Below are 24,264 nucleotides of genomic sequence, written 5' to 3'. Positions count from 1 at the left end.
TATATTTGTTTTAAATTTAGAATATCAAAACACTTGAAAATATCTTTTGAGGGGGTTTTGATGGGTAATTTTAGTATGGTTTTTATAATGCTCTTTTGAGCAATATCTAAGTGGTTCATATTATTAGCTGTAGCAGATCCCCATACTAGAATTCCGTACTCAAGACGGGAATGAACTAAAGCATAAAATACTTTTTTGATGTCTTTCCTAGGTAGTATGTTTCTTAGGTTTTTGAAGAAATATACAAGTCTCGTAAGCTTTTTAGTGAGTTCATTTATGTGTATGTCCCATCTAAGGTTTTCGTCTATTTCCACTCCTAGATACTTAATACTTTTTGCCTTTGTTATAATAGGGCAAGAGCAATGTGACTTATTGTTTTGACACTCGTGCAATTTTAGAGTGTATTCTTTACCCGGTTGACCTCTTGAGTTTATTGAAAAGGCTAGATAATTAGTTTTAATTATATTGAGCGTAAGAGAGTTCATCCGAAGCCAATTTTGAATTTTGAAATTTTGAATTTAATACTAACTATCTTAAGTCCCAAATACAAAGCACGTTAGCATTTTCAATGTTTAAGTTAAATCTAGAAAAACATGAAATTTACCACAGTACATAAGATATTATGACTACAAGAGATTGTGCATTGAACCCGCAACTCCAACACAGATGCCGAACACACTCCCACTCGGCCATTATCCATATCAAACCTGCAGTCTGCACCACGCAGCATCCAGCCTCCAGCATCCCGGCGCGATGTGATTCTTCAGATTTAAATATGTAATTTAAACGTGTTAATATGCGAATGTATTTGAAAGCCAAATGAACCTTTTGCGCGTCAAGCGTTCTGAGAAATGTGTCTCGCCATCTTTCTTACAGTGTTGACATGTGAAATAAAAGCAAAATCAAAAAGCAGTAAAAAATCTCGAAAACAAAGGTATCGTTGTCCCAAAGCTCAGATTTACGGACCATTACAGACCGTGTGCAGATTTGTCCATGAATCACAACATGGAAAGCAATTCTGATGAAAATATACTGGGAATAATTAAATAAATATACATTTTAACGTCACTTCACACTCCAAGTGTGTTTCTATGTCATTTTTCATGACTAAGTTACTATTCCGCTGACATACGTCGTTGTCTTTGGTGATCAGATCTGAATAGATAGGTATTTACCGAACCTGAATCTACCTCTCCCAAACCATTGAACCTCACACCATACCCAAATTGAGGACACAATTGGAAGAACAACCTAAGTCATAAAAGCGAGTTTTTAGATAATCGCTTTTAAGGGTAAATTTAAAATTATTCATAAACCGCTGATTCAGTAGTAATTTCATTATTTTAGGAAAAAACACCTTTTGCAAATTATGCTTTAAAATTTTAAGATGAAGTATTTATTTGCGCCCGTACATACGCAATATTATAATGAATAAATTGTTTTATCCGCATTAAATGTCAACACTTTCAAGAAAGGCATACAAATACAGTATTGATTTGAATCATCAATACAATATTGTACATGTATGTCTTTTTTGAAAGAATTGAGTGTGTGTACGGACAAAACTATTTATACATATTCATGTAGCATATATTTGTCCGGGCGCAAAAAACAATCCATGGTAATATTTTGAAGTACAACATGCAAAAAGTATTATTTCCTAAATAATAGAATTAGCGCCATCTATGGACTAGCACGTGCTTGGATTTTTTACTAAATATTTTGTTTTCTATGAAAGTATGAGTTTATGAGAAGGTATAAGAGTTTCTATACCAAAACCTAGGCGTTATAAAAGTGTATTCACTATACATCTTCTTTTCACTATACAACTGCATCAAATTAATAATGGGTAAAATCTTATGAGCTGTTACTGAAATGCAAAATTTTAACGAATGGAAATCTGACAGATGAAATTGAGGTAATAATAGCGATAATGGCAGAAAGGATTGTTTATAGATGAAACTTGAGAGACGTGTTGATATTCTTGCATGTACGGACATAAAAATATGTATTTGTATGGTAATAGCTAAGACATGGAGTATACTAAATATGCATTGGCCGAATAAACGATGTAAATGAGGTTAAAGGTAACGACAAACTGGGCCCACGCACGCAACGTATGCATTATTACGTTCCCAGACCGACGTGGACACTTGTCCTAGGGGCGCAGCGCGAATTTGAATCGTAGTATCGCCATTTTTTAATTATCTATATGGACTATGGCATCCGCAATTGGGATATGATATGACGCTGAAGGTAGTGGAGAGGGGAAGGAGATGGGTGGTGAGGATTATGGTGAAAGGATGGTGGGGAGTACCTGGGTATTCAGCTATTTTCATTACAAATCACTTCGGAACATCCTACTAAATCTTTATTAGTTGTTTATCTCCCATTTTAACAACAAAACGAGCAATAAATGTCAGTAATCGCCAAACGCTAAAACAAAGATTAAACATCAAAACAGCACCTTTGAGGTGATTTTGCACCAAAACGGCGCCATAAAAATCATCCAAATATTACTATTATTAAGGCCTTCGACCACCGCCATCTTTCTTTCAAACCTCCCAAGCGGATATGGACAGCGTAGGATTGCGTTGCGTGTGACTAGTGTATTTCGCATGCATCTATTTGCATACAAAATGTCTTAACACGTTGCGTACATTGCGTACGTGGGCCCAGTATATCCTCAGCTTAAGTCGTTCCTGCACCGATGTCCTCAATTAGAGATCCGCTATCTACAGATAGTTGTAAACAGTTGGGACATTTTTGAAAAAGGTTAGTTGCCATGTAGTTTGGGTCTAATCCTTTTGTGTGTTACAGTTCGCTCGCTTTGTGTATTATTGTTATTGGTGAGGTTTTTTTAATTCGCCCCGATCCCGCCTTTAGATTTGGAGTCGGGCTTAGAGAGCTTGACGATGAAAAACAATAAAAAAATCAAATAAATTAAATGAGTCGTTTTACAAACACGAAAAACCTTTTACGCCTTTTTAGCCATTATAATGACTGACCTTTTTCTTTTTAATTTTATTTTTGTTTTAATCTCCTGTTATCTGGATTTTTTCCGACCGTATTATCAGAATAGAATATGAACTATGAGAAACTAGCTGTTAAAGGATTTATGTGATAGATTAATGGTTTGGGTATGAAGATCGGACGAACGAAGAAAGAAGTGTAATAAGTGAACGTTAGACGAAGTCGTGGACGACAGAAAAAGATGTAGCATGATCAGGTGAATCAAATATGTACTTCAGTTGGGTCATGTTAAGAGTCATCCCATTCTCACTGGTGCACAAGCAGAACACGCTAAACGCGTGTCCGACATTAATTTGTGCAAGAACGGGTCGCTTCTACGGCTCGATCTCATGTTCAACTGCTCGTCTATGAAATTATTTGCAAGCCTCGTATTTCCTCCTTCCTACAACATTCCCTATTGCGTACAATGATAGAAACCAAAATTGCTAATTTATTAAGAATCTTTTCAAATTATCGGTAATCCGGTTAAAAACGGGATTGAAGGAATTACGAATTAATTAACGGGTTTCCTGTTTATTGAAAACAATATTAGAGATTCTTAAACGAAAATTTGAAACAGAAAAATCATAAAAAGATACGGTCGCATCTAGAACTTGAACCCAGGACCCTCGTCTTACCGGGGCGACGCTCTACCAACTGAGCTAATGGGGCACTATCTCCTTCAGTCATAAATGTATCTATGCATCTGAATTGCTAACATTGTCGTCAATTATTAAATATTACAATTTGGGGTTTTACTTATTAAGTTATTCCAAAAATAAAGATTCAAACAGAAAGAGGAATACATGAGACGATGAATGAATGAGGAATACAGCTCGAAATGTGTGCCAATACCGTGTTGTGTGGCGATCCACCCTCTGCCTACCACTTTTTTATATAGTTAGTTAGGTTAGGTTAGGTTAGTTAGGTACTACTTCTAAACACTGATACCCTATTCCCCCCAGTGTTTTCACCAGCAACGCCTCTGAATCATAATAATTGTATGTCTTGAGGGATTGATTTGATTCAGGATAGATTCAAGATTGATTTACGACTTGATTTGATGGAATATATTAACAACTTGAAGCGCGTTCAACACATTGCTTTCAAACTTCCTAGAAATCCTTGCGCCTTATAATTATTATATAATAAAATAGCGTATTAATGTTTGCTCCGTCTTAATAGTTTCAAAGAATTCAGTTAATTAAAAATAACCTTAAAAATGTTTAATCCCTAGTGCGCAATTAAATCCTCGGTGGATTTCCTAGTAGATCACAGCGTTTGCGTCAATTTTACGGTATTTTTAACCTTAAAAAATGCTCCTATTATACTAAATGTATTTTGTACGCTTATAAGGAAATGACATTTCTTAATATTATATTAGCTTCTCGTTTCGTCACTTGCAAACATGTTTATTTTATCGGAGAAAAAGCGCGAGCGTTTTCGGAGAATATATGACGCAAATATGAATGGTAGCAGATGTCGGGGACGCCCGAGGAAGACATGGCACGATCAAGTGAATCAGATACTCGAGTCGGACCATGTCAAAAGTCAGAATAATAGAAGAGTATGTATGAGACGATGTATGAATGTGAATGAGGCAAGAAGTGTGTGTCAATAACGAGGTGTTTAGCGATTAAAAAGATAGTACTGTATTTATTTACGGGAACTTCTGCTTATTTAGATATGATTTGAGATTGTCACGGCCAAAAGTATTGTAGTGATTTATTTTTGGGGTACTATGCTGTGTTACGTTCGCTGAAAAATAATCTCTACGTATACATTTGCGGAGTTGATACAGTAATTATATGAAATTACTTCGATAGAAAAAACCGCATAATATGCTCGCAAATTACAAAAAATACATCTGGTTTTGCTATTTAACAAGTTACAGATTCAAAAAACACATCTGGTTTTGCTATTTAACAAGTTACAGATTCAAAAAACACATCTGGTTTTGCTATTTAACAAGTTACAGATTCAAAAAACACATCTGGTTTTGCTATTTAACAAGTTACAGATTCAAAAAACACATCTGGTTTTGCTATTTAACAAGTTACAGATTCAAAAAACACTTCTAGTTTTGCTATTTAACAAGTTACAGATTCAAAAAACACATCTGGTTTTGCTATTTAACAAGTTACAGATTCAAAAATTTCACTGTTTCTATAATCACAATTTAAATTTACATTTTTGTCCAGATGTTTTTGCACTGTATTAAATATTTCATGCTTCATTAAATATTTTCGCCTGATAATTAATTATAATCGAATTTTTTACATCTAATATTCGTATTTATATAAATATCTTACGTTTAAACCACATTATTATTCTTTTTGAACGCTTACTGTGGAGCCTTAAACTCCTTAGGCCTCAGGCTTATTCTGTCAGAAGGTCGGAGTAATTCCACTTTGCAATAAAATCCAAATAAATAGAATATATCTGAACGTATCAGAAAACTGTTTTAGTGCAAAACATATATTTTTTCAGTTGTTAAAATTTTCAAGCAAAATTTTTACGTTTTTAAATGTTAACGTCACTTCATTTTTTGACCTTTCATATAAAAATAATTAATCAAAAACTCACGAAGTCCCAAAAGTTTTTTTCCAATTGAGGTCGGAACCTTTGGATCTATAGGGGTGCACATTTTAATTCTACTGTGGTGAGCTTCTAGATTTGAATATAAAGCGTGGTGTTTTTTTTCTTTTTAATACTGTTTAGATCATATTTCTGACCACAACAGTAAGGGAGATACAACGATTTATGTGAGATCATACGAGTTGTTCCCAAAAGCGAACAAAATTCGCCTGAAGGGTCAATACTTAACTATAACAGACTCCTACCGTTATCACAAATTTAAAAAATAATTCATATTTATTACGTTTGAAGGGTATAAAACGCTTAGCCAAAAAACACATCGTAAGTGTGGGTTACTTGGGCGAAGGTATTATAAACATCTTCGACCGCGTATTTATATGAAAAATCCACTTTTTTCTGTGTTTTATTTTTCTCTTCAATTACGGATCCCGAGCGGCTTGGGGCGTTGTAATTTCGTGCTATTAATCTGTCAGGAGTAACGTTTCGGCACCATTAGCAACCCCTCTGCAGGGATGAGGGTTTTAATACGCATACCCTGGTATTTTATTAGAAACGGCAATTAACTACAATATATTATATATGTATATGCTTTTATATTAAAAAGGTGATCGCTCTTGATGTGGGTTAATATCGTATACAATGAATTGGTTTAAATTTAAAGTATAAAGCAATTGCGAAATGGTGATTATTATTAAAAATTCTTGCATCGTCTTGCCTGCGCTCCGTTTCGTGTCGGTTTTATGTTCCCGAATCAAAGGATGCGAGGCGAGAAATCATCATTAAAAGGGTGTTGGAATGGAGGGGTGTGATGTTTTTGTAGGTTTTTTTTTACTTAGTTTTTTGTGATTATCGTACAAGAGTCCCAACAACCCGGAGCCAGTGAAACTACCGCATCTCAGATTTGAGTATGATGTGAGACTGAAAGGAGTGGGGAGGAAAAAGAGATGGGTAAATTTAGCAACAACATGTTTTTTTTTAATGTGAATACCGCACAAGAGTCCCAACCGCTTGGAGCCATTGAGATTATGGCATCCCCATTTGGGTATGCTGTGGGGCTCAAGGTAATGGGGAAGGGAGAGAGAAGGGGAAGTACCTGCCTATTCAGGTCTAGTCACCAAACACGACTAACGCCATTTCAAGCAACGTTTCAATTCTGAATGGTATTCTTACACCAGGGCTATACTGAGAGTATCTTACACTGTGGAACGTGCCGCATATGTGCATTATATATAACACAAATTAATTTAATAAAATTTACTTGCGCACGCCGGGATTTGGATACGCGACCTCCGGATTGCTAGTCGAGAGTCTTGCCCCTTCATCCTGGAGACCGTTGGTTATGGATATGATTTGATATTTTCACGGCCAAAAGTATAATCGTACAATCCATCAGCGTTACGTCCATCACATCTGCCCCGAAGATGGACAATGTAACGCTGTCCGAAATGATGGCTAAAGAAGGAAGAAGCGTGACGTGACATAATAATCCAAAAATTAAAGACGACACTCGAAAGCATATCGACAAGTGTGAACCTTCATTTAACAAAGTTGCTCAAGTTTTTTGTTAGTATCCTGTCGTTCAATAAAAGTTGATCAACTAAAATTGAAACGTCTGAACCCGGCTGAATTAAGGTGGTAATTGGTTATAAGGAATTTAACGAAAACCACCGAAAATTCTACATTAGTGTAAAATAGCTGCGTTCCTGGTTTAGTTTGAATCTCAATTTTCTTAATATATACTTATACTAAATAGATCAATTTTTAAATATTTCTTCATCCTTTCGCTATGTATTTCACATATTGTATAGTGGACAAAGGTAATAACTGATTGATAAAGGTAATTCATTAATCAAATGTATGTTACATAAAATAATTCACTGTCATCTTACATTTTATATTACATTATGATACATTCCAAACTACATAGGTACATAGGCCATACTACACTGTGTCTTAGTAATATTGAAATAAATATTCCCAATTCCTATTGTCCTGAATACATTTAAAAATAATATCGCCTTTTTATCGCCAAACCAACTATAACTATATAATGAGTGTGCTGAAGTAGACATTTTCTTCGAAGATTTATATGGATTTAGAAAAAAATGTTCTGCTTTTACTCAAAAATATGTTAAACTAATTATATTTTGTATCACTTGTATCTCTTTTGTGTCACTTGCCTCTCTGTATCATTTTATAATTATGTATTTTTATGTATCCTTTGACTGAGCAGGTTTTTGGAATTTTATGTATTGATTTGTATATTAACTGAGTTTTTATAACTGGATTGTTCTCACGTAAGTGAACACATGTTTAAAAATCCAATATAAATGAAATAAATCAAAAATTAACATTACGAAAAGTTGCCGTGAATATAAAAACGTAAAACGTTAGGAGATGTAAAAGAAGTGATGAATGATGGAATGGGAAAGAGATTTATTAAGAAAAAAGTTGAGGAGAACCAATGATAATGTGTGATTTAACAGAAATATGTTTTTGGGATATCGTACCTAAAAATTGACACCTGCAATCTGCATTATAATTTTGTATGTGTTACCACTTTATTCTGACGTCAGTGGGTACAGTATAGAATACCAGCTACCCGGAGTCAGCGGAACTTTGTAGGTAGGTAGGTACATTGATAGGAATTTTGTGAGGCCACAGGAGGTGTAGGATGGGAAGGAGCGGAAGGTTGGGAAGTACCTGGCAATTCAGATGTGATCACTCAGCACATCCAAAGCTATTTTGAATAGCGGTCTCTCGTCGGTACGATATAAAGTACGACGTTAGGTATTTTCTAATTTAAAATGTTAAAAAATAAAGAATCAAAAAATGTTATCTATACGTTTAAAATATCAATGAATAAAATATGTTTTTTTTTGTTTGAATAAGGATTTACTAACTACCGTAGGGTCAGAGACGGTAACTACCTAACTAATCATCATGCCTCTTTCTCGCAGGGGTAGGCAGAGAGAATGGACCGCCAAACAATTTGGTTTTGGCATACACTCATTGCCTCATTCACATTCATACAACGTCTCTTACATACTCGTATATTACGGTAAAAATAACTAAAGATATTATATAATTTCTTTGTCCAAAAAATACTTCTGCTATAATAAAAAGATTAGCCGCTATACCGAGATGTTAAGATGACAGAAATGCAAAACGTCAAAGTCGATGGAATGCTCAGTATTGATATATTTAAAAAAAAAATCAGTGTGGAATTTAATAAAAATTAAATTTCAAATAACGTAGACCGGACATTTTTTTTATATAGTGACGTCATGAGTTAAGGAAAAGATATTGATAAAATAAAATACTTTTTGTTTTAAAACCGAGTTTTTAATATTTTTTAGAACCGACCGGTTTCGCTTTACTCGAGCATCTTCAGGGTACAAATTACTACTTAAATTATTATTACAGTAATAATTTGTACCCTGAAGATGCTTGAGTAACGCGAAACCGGTCGGTTCTAAAAATGATTAAAAACTCGTGGTTTTAAAACAAAAGAATTTTATTTTATTAAATATGTCAAACCACAGAGTGATTGCTTTCTACAATAATGAAAACATATTACTTAATAAGATTTTTAACGGGGCTGGGGTTAGAAGATGTTAAAGCGTACCAATACACACGTGTTTTGAGAAAAAATCTAGTTCCCACGGACGACAAAGTAAACAAAGCTTGCACTAAAGTATTTCTTATTTATCTGTTATACTTACCTAGACACAATAATATTATTTTAGAAGCACATTTACACGTCGCCGTCTCAATTGTAAATGACGTGCCCAAAATAACCCCTACCTAAGAGTCGAGTATGTAAGAACGCGGTACCTACGCGGGACCGCGAGCGCAACATCAATCGCCTTAAAAGTAAAAAAAAACACAGAGGGAGCGGATGAATAGACAATGACTTGGTTTGTTTTAGAATTTAAATTTGGAATAGCCCGTTGTCCCGTTTCAGAAAGCAACGGAGACAACATGTAGTGTTCTCATCTTTTTTTGTAATCTCTGAGCCTGGGTGTTAAACAGAGTGTTAAATCGTGGATATTTGTTAAGACGTTAAGCGATACGCGTTAATTCCGTAATGAAGAGCACAATGACGCCATTTTGCGTGGTTCTTTGTGGGCGGGAAAAAGAGCGACGAGTCTTTTATCTGTGGTCTCATATTCGAATATTTTATACATTTGAAATGTGATATTTCATGGGTAAAATTTAAAAAACGAACTGTCACAGTGGGTTGCATTTTCTCAAAACTATTGCACAACGCGTTTTTATTATTATTTAAACGTGCACAAGATGCCCGACTGCCCGTTGTCAGCGGGACTATCTCCAAATGGGTTTTGTTGAGAAGCTGAAGAGAGGGAGAGGGAATGAAGACGGGGAAGAGGAAAGACGACTAATAATATGATAACATTTATCTAGGCAGTGCAGTGGGATTTCCAATTCATAATAATAATACGTAAGAATAAACATTGAATTCAAAACTATATTTTGACGTTAAAAATAATGGGGTGTACAACGTACATTCACTCTCATTTTCAGTGTGAAAAGGTGCAGAAATACGTTGATGTATTTAAACAAGTAATGAGTAAGTAGTTTTATTGTATGGTTACATAATAACGACTTAATAGTAAAATAAACTAATTGTAATACTAGTTGTAACTGTTTAAGTAAAAAGTAATCATCTAGAACAGAGAAATGATACAAATTTTGAAATAATTAACAGTTTACTACTAAGTTTCTACAAACACTACTAACTACACTAACTACATTGCAAAAATACGAGACAGAGAGAAAACAGTAGACTAAGGACGGGTTATTTCACAGAATTTGAACGATTCATCAAATTTCAATTTTTATTTTCATGTTCTGTGAACGTTATATTCAATTTCTATTATTATTTCAGTTTCGTCAAACAACTGTCCACTAATGATATAATGACAGAACTTGAATAGAACCATCACAGAACTCGAAAATCAACATATAAATTTGATGAATTGTTCAACTTCTGTGAAACCATTCGTCCTAAAAAAATGGAACAAATCAAAAACACAGAATTGTTAAGGTTCCCAGAGAAGATAAAAATGTACCCAGATTAAGTTTATTTAATGAATAATTATGTATTTAATAAGTATTAGAAATAAGCAAAGTGTAAATTAAAATATTAAAATGTATGTTTATATTAGCCCAGGTAAAGAGAAACTGTTTTAACTTTAATAAATAAATAGACATAAATTAAATCGATTTGAAAATGTAATTTGTGTAAAGGTATTCAAGCTGTATATTATATTACTTGCAATTTACAGCTTAGATCTGTTATCGTATCTTAGATTTTACTAAACTATTAAAATAATATGGTCGCTAGCTTGGAGGGCCGTTAAAAAACTAAGTACAAATTATTATTAGGTGAAATTATAAATCAGAATACGGAGAAAACTTACTGATATCAAATATTGCTATTTAATTAAGAATCTCTTCCAATTTTTATTATATAAAAAGAAATATACTATCACAAAATCTGAAGAAGTGAAACAAATCTTTATTTTCTCATTTCGTCATGACATATTATTAGGGCAAATGTACAAAAAGTTTAACAGGAAATGGTCTGCAATGACTGCAATTCCGTTTTTAACCGGATTTTAATAAATCAGCAATAATCTTTTTTCTCCATGTTCCTTACTAAATGGGTGACCTATTTGAGTCTGCAGATTACGATATCGTATTCTATAGAAATTTAGTTTACCAATTAAATGTAAAAGCCCACCAGGGCGTTGGAATTAATAAATAAAATTAATAAATAAAATTAAATAATTTTACATATTAAAAAAAAAAAAAAATGTGACTAACTAACTAACCATCACAAAGTTTTCCCGCAGGGGTAGGCAGAGACGATATACCGCAACACACTCTTGTCTCGGCACACATTTCTTGTTTCATTCACATTCATACGCAATTTCGTACAAACTCTTGTGTTATTCTGACTCTTGACAAGAGCCGGAAGGCTATTGGAATCATTTGATCGTGCCATGTTTTTCTTGGCTATCAGTCATTAAATCTCCCACGTATTTCTGCATGCCCGCACGGGCCCTGCATTATAACATACAGCGGGGAACTCAGGGGATGAAATTTAATGTTGGGAAGCGAAAGGTGAAGGGGTGAGGGTAGCTCGGAACTAGCGCATTAGTTCCTAGCAATATTATCCAGGTAAATCATAATATCAACAGAGGGTAGACAATGCGTGCGCGTATTGAGAAATATCCACCAGTAGTTAGTTAGTAGTTACTGCCCGGTTTCATCGAAAAAAAAGTTATTACTTAATAAGCAATATTATTATGGCAGTTATTATTTTTGTTATATATCTCCTCCATAGCTCATGAAGGAAATGAAATACCTAGCTGAAAATATATGTAGTCATCAAGAAATAGAACAGATCTAAATTGACTGTACATATTTTAAACGCCTTTTGCTCCCTCTTTAAACCAACTCCTCTTAAATCATTTTCAAAAATAAGGGGTGTCATAGATCTGTTGACTCAACGTTTTTTTTATGTGTACCCTTAAAAAAAACAATTCGAAAAACTTTAGTAACACAATGCTTTCTCCGATTGTAATTCAGACGAATCAAGTTAGTGACGTGCACTGAAGTGCCAAACCCTAGAAGTGTGATTTATACACACCGATTTGAAAAAAAACTAACATCGGCAAATGTATACAACTGGTAGTTCAGTAAATAGTTGACTTCGCGTCCAAAAAAGTTTGTGTCTAAATTTCGGTTATTTAAATCAAATACAAAATTTCCTATGAAATCATGAGATTTGTAGGTATATTGTTGACGCAACTATATGCATCTCCCTTTACGAGAAGGTTATATTCAAATTCTGTTATTATATCATTATTGGCCAGTTGCTTCACAAAACTAAAATAATAACAGAACTTGAATAAAACCTTCACAGAACTTGAAAATCACCTTTGAAAATTGATGAGTTGCTCAGATTCTGTGAAACAACCCGCCCTTATTTTTTCAACCTTTCTTCAAGTAGGTAGGTACCATAATATTAAAAAAAAAATTAAGTGAAATGACACTAAACTGCGCTATATAAATACTATGTTATTATTATTAATAAATGCTAGTAAGAAAGGAAGACCTAATAAACAACAATTTCACATTTGAAAAAAGAATCTTTACCGGCCATCCTCTTGAAATGCAAACAGAAGGTTCAAACAAATTTACAGACAGACGAAATGCAAAACGGTCGAGTTAAAACCGGGAATCGTTTAGAGAAAGAATTTCAATATTTTTGAAAATTTTGATTTTCATAACAATTTCACAAAACATTGATGCCGGTTTGTCTCGATATTTGATTATTTTCGATAAATTTCGGCAGTAGTACTAGGGGAAATTTGACCTTACTTCTGATATAGCCAGTCCACATCATGTATGTATCGGTTCATCTGTCCAGTGGTGGGCACGTCACCGGGCCTCGAGCCCAGGCCCGGCAGATGAATGCGGCGTCCCGCGGGCGGGTGACGGATAAGGGCATGCGACATTTTTTAAGGCCGCTTTTTTGTGCCCTTGGTCACAAAACAAAGGCACAAAAAGGGTACCAGCTCCTTAATGGTGGCTAAAAACTTGGAAAATTTTCTGCGAGTGGAAGCGCCGATACTTTTCAATAAATATAATAAAATTAAAATTATGTAATTTTATTAGAAACCGAGCTTTTTAAATTCATCTATATGAATCACACTTTTGTTTTCTTGAAGGAAGTGGAATTTTGGAAATGGAAAAAAACCAACTTCCTGACATCCGATCGAGCTGAAATTCGGCATAAAGACTCGTTGTGGATTACAGTGCATTTTATCAAATTTTGGTGGCAATCACGCATACACTCGCAGCCATATACGCATTTCTCTGAAATTTACATCACAGCAGTTAATATACGAAATAATTGTCGGTCCTACCCGAACGGCATTTGACGAGGTTGTTACCCGGTTGATTCCAGGCCCTATTTTAATTTTAAGACAAGAAGGTTGATTATTTTCACTAAATATACAGGAACACTATAATATCAAAAGCCAAAAAATGTAATAAAATGATATTTACACGTATATTAATTAAACATGCTAATTTCTGTTGAAATATTTCTGTGTATTCCTAAATTTTGAATATTAATATTTTGTGAAAAATCACCTCAAGCGCCTTGTACAATTATGAGTTCCTAAACTCTATCTAATTTTATTATTCTTAAACAGATACAGAAAACATACTTAGTTACGTCTGGTAAGATGAAGATGGCTGAGATAGAATTCCTGTTGTGTCCATCTTCGCTTACTGTGGTGGTAGTAGGAGATTTTCAAATATTGCCAGGTTATTCATAACCCGGGAATGTTTGTCTTTCTTTTTAGAAAAAAAAGAAGGTGGGGAAAATATCTGGTTATTCAAATCTGGTCACCAAACGCGTCTAAAGCCATTTCAATTAATATTTCTATTCTGAATGGTAGTTATTCACCAGAATTGCTAAAGATTATCTCTTTATTAGGGGATTTATATGGAAAGGTATTAGAATTAGAAATCGCGATCTACAAAAACTCTTTTTGACTTTTTTGTTTGGGAAAGTCGAAAAAAGTTGCGCTTTTTGTGCGCTTGTTTTTGTCGGAATATTTGGAGTTCCCTATAAGGCATCCCCGGGGTGGAACAAAGGCCCTGAAGATGGAGACAGGAGAACAAACGAAACTCTGCTGTCCGCTCCGAAGACAGAGAGAATTTATGTTCGATCTATTATATTTACACGGAAATCATTTCTAATGGAACAATAAAATTATAAAATTATTAGGAAGGTAGCCATGTATTTAAAAGAAATAATATTCTAGGTAAAAAAGTGTGTTTTTAAATCATGTTTAAAATATGTCTTATAATATTTAATATTCGGCTAATTTATATAGCGCCGTTTTCGTGAGAAATCACCTCAAGGGCGCTGTCAAAAAAAGTTATAACTTCAGTAATTAACTTATTTTAACCCTTCAAGCTAATTTGTTCGGATAGCACCCGTAGAGTTTATTTGTTCGCTTTTTAAAACAGCTCATATGATCTCATGGAAATAGTTATATCTACCTTACTATCATGGTGAAATATATGATCTAAAGGAAAGAAGAAACACGAAGCTACATATTTAAATATAGAAGTTAACCACAGAATAATTTAAATGTACACCTATATTAATCCAAAAGTTCCGATTACAATTTGAGATAAATTTAACTGTGTGGATTTAAAAAATTTTAATATTTAAAAAACCTGAAGGGTTGATAATTATGTATGACATATAAACCACAGAAAAATATCTGTTGGTTCTTGCAAAATACTATTTTGTAAAAATTTGCTGTTAAAAATTCTCAGTCACCTAGTAAAAACCCAAGGTTTGCACTCTATCGCTCTGGTGCCATTGGTGTGTTAGAACAGAAAGTCCCACAGTCGCTGACATTCATAACGCACAAATGGAAATCATTTCAAACTCGCTCTTGGACAATATAATTCGCACGGATTAATTTTTAACGTGGCGTTTAAGTGGCGCACTGTTGAAAGTGCGGTAAAATTATAATACAGGTTTTTTTCTTATTTTATTATCTTTTCACGGAGTTTACTGCATAAATGTTACGCAGTTAAAAGTCCACTGGTCAAATCTGAACACAAAACAAGGATAGACCATTTCATTTAAATGTTTAACACAATACCTGAAGACATTAAAAAGGAGATTATTTCTAAAAGCAAAACAAAAGTCAGGTCAATCTACCTCAATCGGAACATAAAAAAACCTAGGCCTGTAATCCATACCTACGTACCGTAATAAAATTGTTCAAAATAAAACTTTTAATATCGCATTACAATATCTATATATTTTAATGTTAATTATTGTAATATTAAGTTAAGTATTATAATATTAAGACTTAATATTCAAACAAATAAATATGAATAATTAGAGATTTGTTTACATTCAAACTGATTGTTCAGTTTTGTAAGATTTTTGGAAAGTATAATATTGTACATAAAAAAAATGAATTAACGATTCTCAATAATTAATTGTGATGTTTTACCGGAGTAATAAATATCTGATTCATGGTTCCATACCAAAATAGAACAGTTACAAAACAGATCATCGAAGAAATGTGATAAAAATAACTATAACCCAACCTAGCCTGGTTTAGTTTTGATACCCTTATTCATATTTGTTGCTTCAATAATCAATATACTAATTTCAATTGTGTGTTTGTGTTCATTTTCACGTTCTTTTTTGTCGTTACCCTTATTTATATTTGTTGCTTCAATAATGAAAATACTAATTTCAATTGTGTGTTTGTGTTCATTTTCACGTTCTGTTTTGTCGTTACCTTTATTTATATTTGTTGCTTCAATAATCAATATACTAATTTCAATTGTGTGTTTGTGTTCATTTTCACGTTCTGTTTTGTTGTTACACTTATTCATATTTGTTGCTTCAATAATCAAAATACTAATTTCAATTGTGTGTTTGTGTTCATTTTCACGTTCTGTTTTGTCGTTACCTTTATTTATATTTGTTGCTTCAATAATGAAAATACTAATTTCAATTGTGTGTTTATGCATTTTCAAAATTGGAACTAACTGTGTGATCATTTTAGAAGGGCGATAAATTACACCTACTATATATAATAATGTGAGCGTTATATGTACTTTGAGCAGATAATTGTAATTTATAATAATTTTAAAAATATATTATTAAAATGTCACTTTTCGGGGTTTTGTTAAATAAAAGTCTATTCAAAATGTCTACCCATTTTTAATTTACACCCCGCCCCAGAATCCCGTATATAGGTAGGTATATATCATAAACTATAAAAAATATATTATATCGGTAGGTACTTTATAGGTACTGCCGTGTGCAAAAGAGAGGGGTTAGGAAAAACCTGTATATTTAATTATTTTCGCTAAGCACGGTTAAAGCCATTTCATAATACGCATTCACAGCAACTGGATTAGCGACGCCCCCGAATGCACGGATAATTTTTGTAGATCTAACTAACTAAGTGATGAATTAACCAATACGCAATTTCACCGCAGGGGTAGACAGAGAACTTTGAATTTACATGTATTTGAATTTCACTTTTGTTTTCGAGAATGAATGCAAATCTGACGTGTAAATTAATCCACTTCACGACATCCGATCGAGCTGAAACTCGGCAGATATACTCGTTGTCGACGAAAATGCATTCTATCATATGGCAATCACGCATATGATAGAATGACATATTATACGAAGATTAGATAACTTTACAGCAGTACATTTGGTCTTATCCAAAAGGGATTTGGCTCGGTTGCTAGAGTTCAAGAAGTTTGATAATAGATGAGGTAAAAAAACTTTGTTCTTTATGAGTTGATTTTTTTTTAATTTTCATTATTTATTATACTGGGTACACGTTATATACGTGATTGAGAAGAATCCATCCAATAGAAAACTCATCCACATTCATACATCGTTATATGCATATTTCTACTCTTGATATAATTTGACTCAACTTGGTGGGAACCTACCCAGGGCCAGCCCTGTGCGAGCGCAATTGGAGCAGTCTGCTCCGGGCGTCGAATTGCCAAGGCGCTGATAATACCTAAAAGTCCTAACACATCGCCCTTAAGATTATTTTTGATAAAAACGGTGCATCATAAAAATACAAATAATCCGAATATTATTGATTACAGTGATCACCTACCTAGGCGTCTACTGGTTTTGACTAGGGGCGCCAAAATATTACACGCGCCAGGCGCCGTTTGGCTCAGTGCCGGCCCTGATCCTTTTTATATTTGATTAATTTGATCGTGTCATGTCTTATTCCACCATAGACTTATCTATTAAAAAAATTAAGAGTACACACCTTGGACATTCAGGAAACATGACGATAAAACCAACAGCGTCAAAGGTGTAAGGAATTTTGCATTCAAAATTCTCCTCTGGTCTGAAGGCGCCATAGTAAATTCGCTTTCGCCTTTTGCTTGAAGCGAATCACACCACACTCAAAACAATAAACACTATGTTTAAACACATTTACTATATATATTTCAAAACATCACAAATAAAAATCACGAAAATCTACAAAATTTTCAAAATACACTAATCTTTCACACTTTTTTCCATTCAAAAAGTATTGTTTTTGAACACAATATAACTTGTAAAGTTTGTTATTCCACACAAAATATTTTCAATCGAACTTTGGTGTTAATTTTGACATTGGTTTGTTTATCAATAAGAAAACAAAATTCACAAATTTCTTTTAATGTCACTATTTGCTGACATTTTCATCACAAATACAAGATATTTTTCTGTTCACTTCATTTTAAATGTATCATTACAAATTGTAAATAACTTTTCAAAAGCCAACGAAATTTTCGAACAAATTTAAATACATCGCGAATTCAAATTTCAGAAGCAGACCGACACAACCACCCCGTGCAAATGCCAACTCGGTACTAAATTTAACCGGAGTGAAGCTAGCCGCGAAAAAATACTAGATGCATCTGCTCTATGGAATTGAACAATATGTTTTCGTCTCTCTCAGATTACAGTTCTTCGCATCGGGAGAGATGAAACGGAAGAGGTTTTTTTTAAATGCGTAAAGCAGCAATCCTTTTTATTATTATAACGTGTGTGAATGACATGCCGATAAATTATTGATGTTGCAATGTTTATTTAAAAATGGATTTTATTTTATAATACATGATAATTTTTCAATGTTTATTTATTTAATACCTTTTTCTTCTTCCTCATATCGATGGTTGGTTATCATCTATTCAACTTTTACGTTCTAATAGCTATGATCCGAAGTTCGCAGGTTCAATTCCCGACGAGAGCGAATAAATGTGATTGACTTAATCTGTATTATTTCACATACAATAACTTTTGACCGGTCAGTGACTGTGTTGGCATCGCGTTTGGTTACCACCCAGGCGTCGTCAGTGAATTCCTTGGCTGTCAAGTCCTTCATCACGAAACAAGCAACATTTAATTACACAGCGCAGACCACGGGATATTGCATTTCGATTTTAGGAAGGCTTAATTAATTTTCAATTCAAAATATTATTTCCAAATATCCAAATAGTATTAGATAAAGTCGCTATCCGCGTCTGTCTGTTTGTGCGCTTAGTTCTTCTAAACTACGCTACGGATTTTGATAAGGTTTTCACTTTCATTTAGAGAATTTCTTCATATATATATTATTATATTTATAGAAAGTAGAGAAAAATCGCTGTTTTGAAATTAAGTCGTAAAAAAAATTTATTGCTACATCAAAATAATGTACCACGGAATTTTATATCTTAAGAAGGCCTACAGAAAAGTCCACGATGGTATTTTGAAAATGACACAAATTCGAAGCAAATTTGAGTTCATTGAACGTGAATAATTTCACGCAGAAATATTTCACGTTTCACGTACGTTCCAGAGTGGCTTATACTTTCAGTATCACCTTGGTGAAAAACCACCGTTCAGTCTAGAAACGTTGTTTGAAATGGCTTTAGCCGTGTTTGGTGACGGGTTTCGAATAGCTAGGTGCATACTTTGCAGATTCCTCTCTCATATTTTCTTCCCTTCAACATACCGCATTCGTAGCGTTTGGGGACTCTTGTGCGGTATTCAATAACAACAATAAATGACTTTATGATGACATTTTGACAGCCGATTAAGAGGAAGCTACAAGCCAAAAATGTGTATATTCTTGGTATACCTTATATTGTACGTAATAGGCATTAAAATCACTTGACAAACGGAGTCTAGAAATGTTCGATTTGAAGCACAAAACTGTTTTTTATTTATTCTGTAAATAATTTTATAAGAAAGCAAAAAAGTTAATCAAGTGAAACTGTCACAGATAATCTTAGCTATAATACTGTATTTTTTAAAAGTTGTTGTCTTTACGCGTACATACATTTGTATTGAACAAATGTTTTTTTTAGTAGTTTACATTTATATTTTTATTGAATAATTAATTTTTTATTTGTTTTCTACTCAAGCGAAACGATAGGAAAACCTTCAAATTATCTAATGCATATTTTTTTGGTATTCATAATTTACACCAATTCGTTGTAAAGATTAATCAAAATAGTGATTTAGCATTTAGCTTCGCCTTAACAAAAAGCATGTCGTCAGTTTACTGCCCATGACAAAATGTGGATTCTGAGATAATCGACTTTAAAGTTTCAGCTTCCATGAACCTAAGAAGCCGTAATCAGTAATATCCATGGCGATCCAAATCATTAGACTTGACCTAACATGAAATCAACTAATCATTTAGATCATAGGTTCCCAAAGTGGTCTGTATGGACCCCCAAATAACACAGTTTACGTAATACTAATAATAGATTGAGAAATTATTTATTTGATGTTTGGAATTTTATGTTTCGTAAAATTGTTTATTGAGCTATATAAATAGAGCTACGTTCTTGTCTTAATTAAAATATTGAATCAAAACATTGCACATTGGAAGCCGCAAATATTCCTAGTTCCCCAACTTGTTTTTGAAAAACGTCCAGTAATGACGTTTTGGTCTACGTCAACATTTAAATATACTTTACACAGACTTCAAAACTAAGTTAGAGGACATTTTGAATATGGTAATGGAACGTTGAAGAATTGGATATCATATGACAAGAAGAACAGATCTGAATAAGCACTAACAAACAACAGTTCTAGCTACAGAAAGAAATTCCCGTTGCTTATCCTGCTTCATTTTCATTTGGTGTAATACCCCACAAGGGCGCCCCTGTCTGCACAATGTAAAGACAGAGAAACTATACCGCCACCCGGTTGTTGAGCAGGCAATCTTCTTACGAAAAAAATATATGACTATCACATGGAAGGTTAATAGGTTTAGGAAAATTCAATATTCGGCAGGCTGGGGGATGAAAATAAATATTTGGCAAGTGGTCTACGGGGCAATTTGTGATTTGTAATGAAGTTTTTTACGCAGCCAGCAATTTGCTTTCAGATTCATTTATTTTCAAATCTCAGAAAGGAAGACGATCACGCCGCCTCCCGCGCCCCTTGCAACTTCGTTTGTTCCCCTTCCCCTGATTGGCTGGTCTATCAATTTGAAAGTATATTAATTTTCAAGCTAACATTATAAGTCAATTTTTAATAATGCCTTTTCATTCATGTTACAACTGATTTTATGTTGGATTTTTTTGTTGTTGTTTTAATCATATAAATAGGAAAAACAATAAAAACTGCACTTAGTGACTTTTTGCAAACATATAGGTCATATTTTTTGTCTCGCAAGAAATTTTATGTCTATTTCCGCACATAATCCCATTTTCAAAAGCCATTAAAATATTTTGGGAGTTTGTGTTAATTTCTATAACAAGGTTATTTCGATTTTTTTGAAATCATCAGAGAGCAATCGGATGATTTATTTGCAAAACTATTTTGATAAAATATGCACTATTAGGGTGCTTAATTTAACCATAAACAGCGTGTTATTGGACATAATGACTTGTATTAGTGTATGGCCAAATAGGTAGATTGTGACTTCTAACTAATACTCAGTTTAGACAACAAATGTCATTTAAGGCGAAGCTTAATGCCAAATCACTATTTTGATTAATCTTTATAACGAATTTGTGTACATTATGAATACCAAAAAATATGCTTTAGATAAATTGAAGGTTTTCCTATCGCTTCGCTTAACTGGAATACAAATAAAAAAATAAATTACTCAGTAAAAAATATAAATGTAAACTACTAAAAAAAACATTTGTTCAATACAAATGTATGTACGCGTAAAGACAACAACTTAAAAAATACAGTATTATAGCTAAGATTATCTGTGACAGTTTCACTTGATTAACTTTTTTGCTTTCTTATGAAATTATTTACAAAATAAATAAATACCAGTTTTGTGCTTGAAATCGAACGTTTCTAAACTCCTTTTGTCAAGTGATTTTAATGCCTATTACCTACAATATAAGGCATACCAATAATATACACATTTTTGGCTTGTAGCTTCCTCTTAATGACTTCTGGCACTAAACCGACAATATAATACGTTGGGGAGGATCATCAAAAAAATAATTTGTTAATCAAAAAATACTACGTTCTCAACAAAATCAGCTTTTAAACTGTTTCCAGTACTAAATGTCCATGATAAGCTACCCAAATTGGTAAAGAAAAAATATATCTAAGAATATCAAGAATTTTGCAAACTAATGAGAAAGTGAAATCAATTTTTTACATCTCATTTCAAAACAACACAAATGCAAAACCATTATATTTACTAAACAACACAAATTCCAAACCATTATATTTACTAAAACGACACAAAGGCAAAACCTTTATATTTACAAAACAACACAAATGCAAAACCATTATATTTACTAAGCCATTAAAATACAGTATTCTCTCTTTTGAATTACGCTGTAGTATCAACATATCAAAAAAAAAATTGAACAGTTTAAAAAAAAAACATATTAATTATGTTTAGACGAAACATACAGGAGGCCCCAAGAAAAATGATCTCCCCAGGGCCTTTGTCATCTTTGGGGATGATGTGTGCAGGGTCTTTCTAAGGAAAGGAAAGAAAAGGAAGTTCTTGGAAGGAAAAAGGTATGAGGTTGGATAAGAATCTAGGGTTTAGTGTATCCAGGAGTGACGGACGTTTGAATCCATCCCTTCCGCTGCAGTGCAAGGCGATTAGTCGAGAGAGAACAGCTGGAGAAGTCAAAGGGTCTTTCTAAACCGGAACACATCTCACCCGATAAATCCTGACACCCCCGCTAAGTCAAAAAACTTTGCGAACCACTTACGGTGACCTATGGCAGATGTGTTGGTTATCCAATAAATGGTTTCCGGGGCGGCGGTAACCAGCTTTAATATGAACCAAAGTAAGAATGGTAGCTCCTTTATCACGCACTAGAGTGCCTTCTTTCTGATATGTACAATTTACAAGGCACATATTCTTTATGTAATAATTCTAAATATATATTTTAACTTCCTTTGTTCCTTTTTTGGCCGTTTGCAAAGTTATCGGTGTCAAGCTGTATAGAAATGAATTATTATATCTACTATATTAAAACACACTCAAAATGTTTGTAGGTTCTTTATCAGATGATACGAATTTAATTTTAAGTTCATTGCTGAAATGGGGGCCATTAATTTACTTACTTAGTTTACAGATCGGAGCGGGAGATATTGGATTATTAAATAATGTATTATAATTATGACAGTAGCAATTATTAACAACACTTCTGTTTATTAATTTATGGCTGTATTTAGGGGCATCATGTGGTTATTGAGCATGAACAAATAAAAATTAATCATTCCAACCAATTCGAATTTAAATGTTAAGCCATAGATAAATAATCTCGAAGATAGTAAATTAAAATTTTGTATTAATTTTTGACATAATGGGGTGGTACCTACACGAATTAACACACTCTTTTGAAAGTGTAACTCTAATTATTTATTTATAAAACTCCTCTGTAAAATAATTAAAATTGTTGGATTTTGAAATGATAATATATATTTATTAAATAGATTTTAATTAATGTTGGGTTCCTACCGCCATATTACCTATATTGTGTTATTTATCCACAGTACCTACCTTCCTAACCATCACTTGGAATTATTTGAATACTCGAATAAAAATCTGGTTCTACTGTTTTCGCGCAGAAGAAAAATTATAGTTTTGGACGCTCATTAGTTTTTTTGCTGTGGTGGAAATAGATATTGGTTTTCACAACGTATTCGTCGTTTCGTGTTGATTTCCTCGAGGAACCATAATCTGGTCTATTAAACATAAACTGTCAGGTAGGTACCATAGATAAATAATCTTGAAGATAGTAAATTAAAATTTTGAATTAAATTTTGACATAATGGGTTGGTACCTACACGAATTTACATACTCTTTTGAAAGTGTAACACTTGTTATTTATAAAACTCCTTTGTAAAATAATTAAAATTGTTGGATTTAGAAATAATAATATATATTTATTAAAAATAGATTTTACACATATTGTGTTATTTATCCACAGTACCTACCTTCCTAACCATCACTTGGAATTTTTTGAATACTCGAATGAAAATCGGGTTCTATTGTTTTCGAGCAGAAGAAAACTGGTAGTTTGGGATGCTCATTAGGTTTTTTGCTGTGGTGGAAATTAATATTGTTTTTTGCAACGTATTCGTAGTTTCGTGTTGATTTCCTCGAGGAACCATCATCTGGATTACTGTCGGATATCATTAAACATAATCAGTCAGGTAGGTATGATGTCCCTGTTCTACCGGTATAACAATGGAAGTTGCTCCAAGGAACTAGCGTCAATGATCCTTGGAGCACCGGTGCATACTCGGGAAACACGCCTAATATATGTACACGGTTGACATTTGTCACACGACAACGGGTTGCTTTTACGAATCGTTCTTGAGTTCAACAGCTTGGCTGCGGAACGATTGTCCGGCCTCTGTGTTTCCTCCCTCCTACAACATGGGTCTCTTCAAGACCCATGTTCACTCCTGCCTCTCCTCAAAAAGACCCTCCATACAGCATTCCCAAAGTTGACATAGGCTCTGAGGGAAATTATTTTCTCAGCGCCTTCTGTGTGGAGTTAATGTAAAACTAAAAAAAAGGTTATGATCCA

The 24,264-nt window shown here is 33.5% G+C and overlaps 1 protein-coding gene across 1 annotated transcript in view; it reads right to left on the bottom strand.

Annotated features, from left to right (window-relative positions):
- Nucleotides 1-18,143, bottom strand: part of LOC149410572 (roundabout homolog 2-like) — a 693,950-nt gene extending 675,807 nt beyond the window's left edge. Inside the window, exons 1-2 of the mRNA XM_089648290.1 lie at nt 17,901-18,143; nt 17,514-17,728 (exon numbers count right to left, since the gene is read on the bottom strand). Of these exons, the coding sequence (XP_089504416.1) occupies nt 17,514-17,607 (94 nt within the window). The 5' untranslated portion in view covers nt 17,608-17,728; nt 17,901-18,143. The remainder of the gene's footprint in view (nt 1-17,513; nt 17,729-17,900) is intronic.
- Nucleotides 18,144-24,264: the final 6,121 nt, after the last annotated feature.

The sequence above is a fragment of the Hesperophylax consimilis genome, chromosome 27, assembly GCF_061612785.1.
Source record: "Hesperophylax consimilis isolate HC1 chromosome 27, BYU_Hcon_1.0, whole genome shotgun sequence".
Lineage (NCBI taxonomy): Eukaryota > Metazoa > Arthropoda > Insecta > Trichoptera > Limnephilidae > Hesperophylax > Hesperophylax consimilis.
Note: the sequence above shows the minus strand (reverse complement) of the source record. Positions and strands in the feature narration are given on the sequence as shown.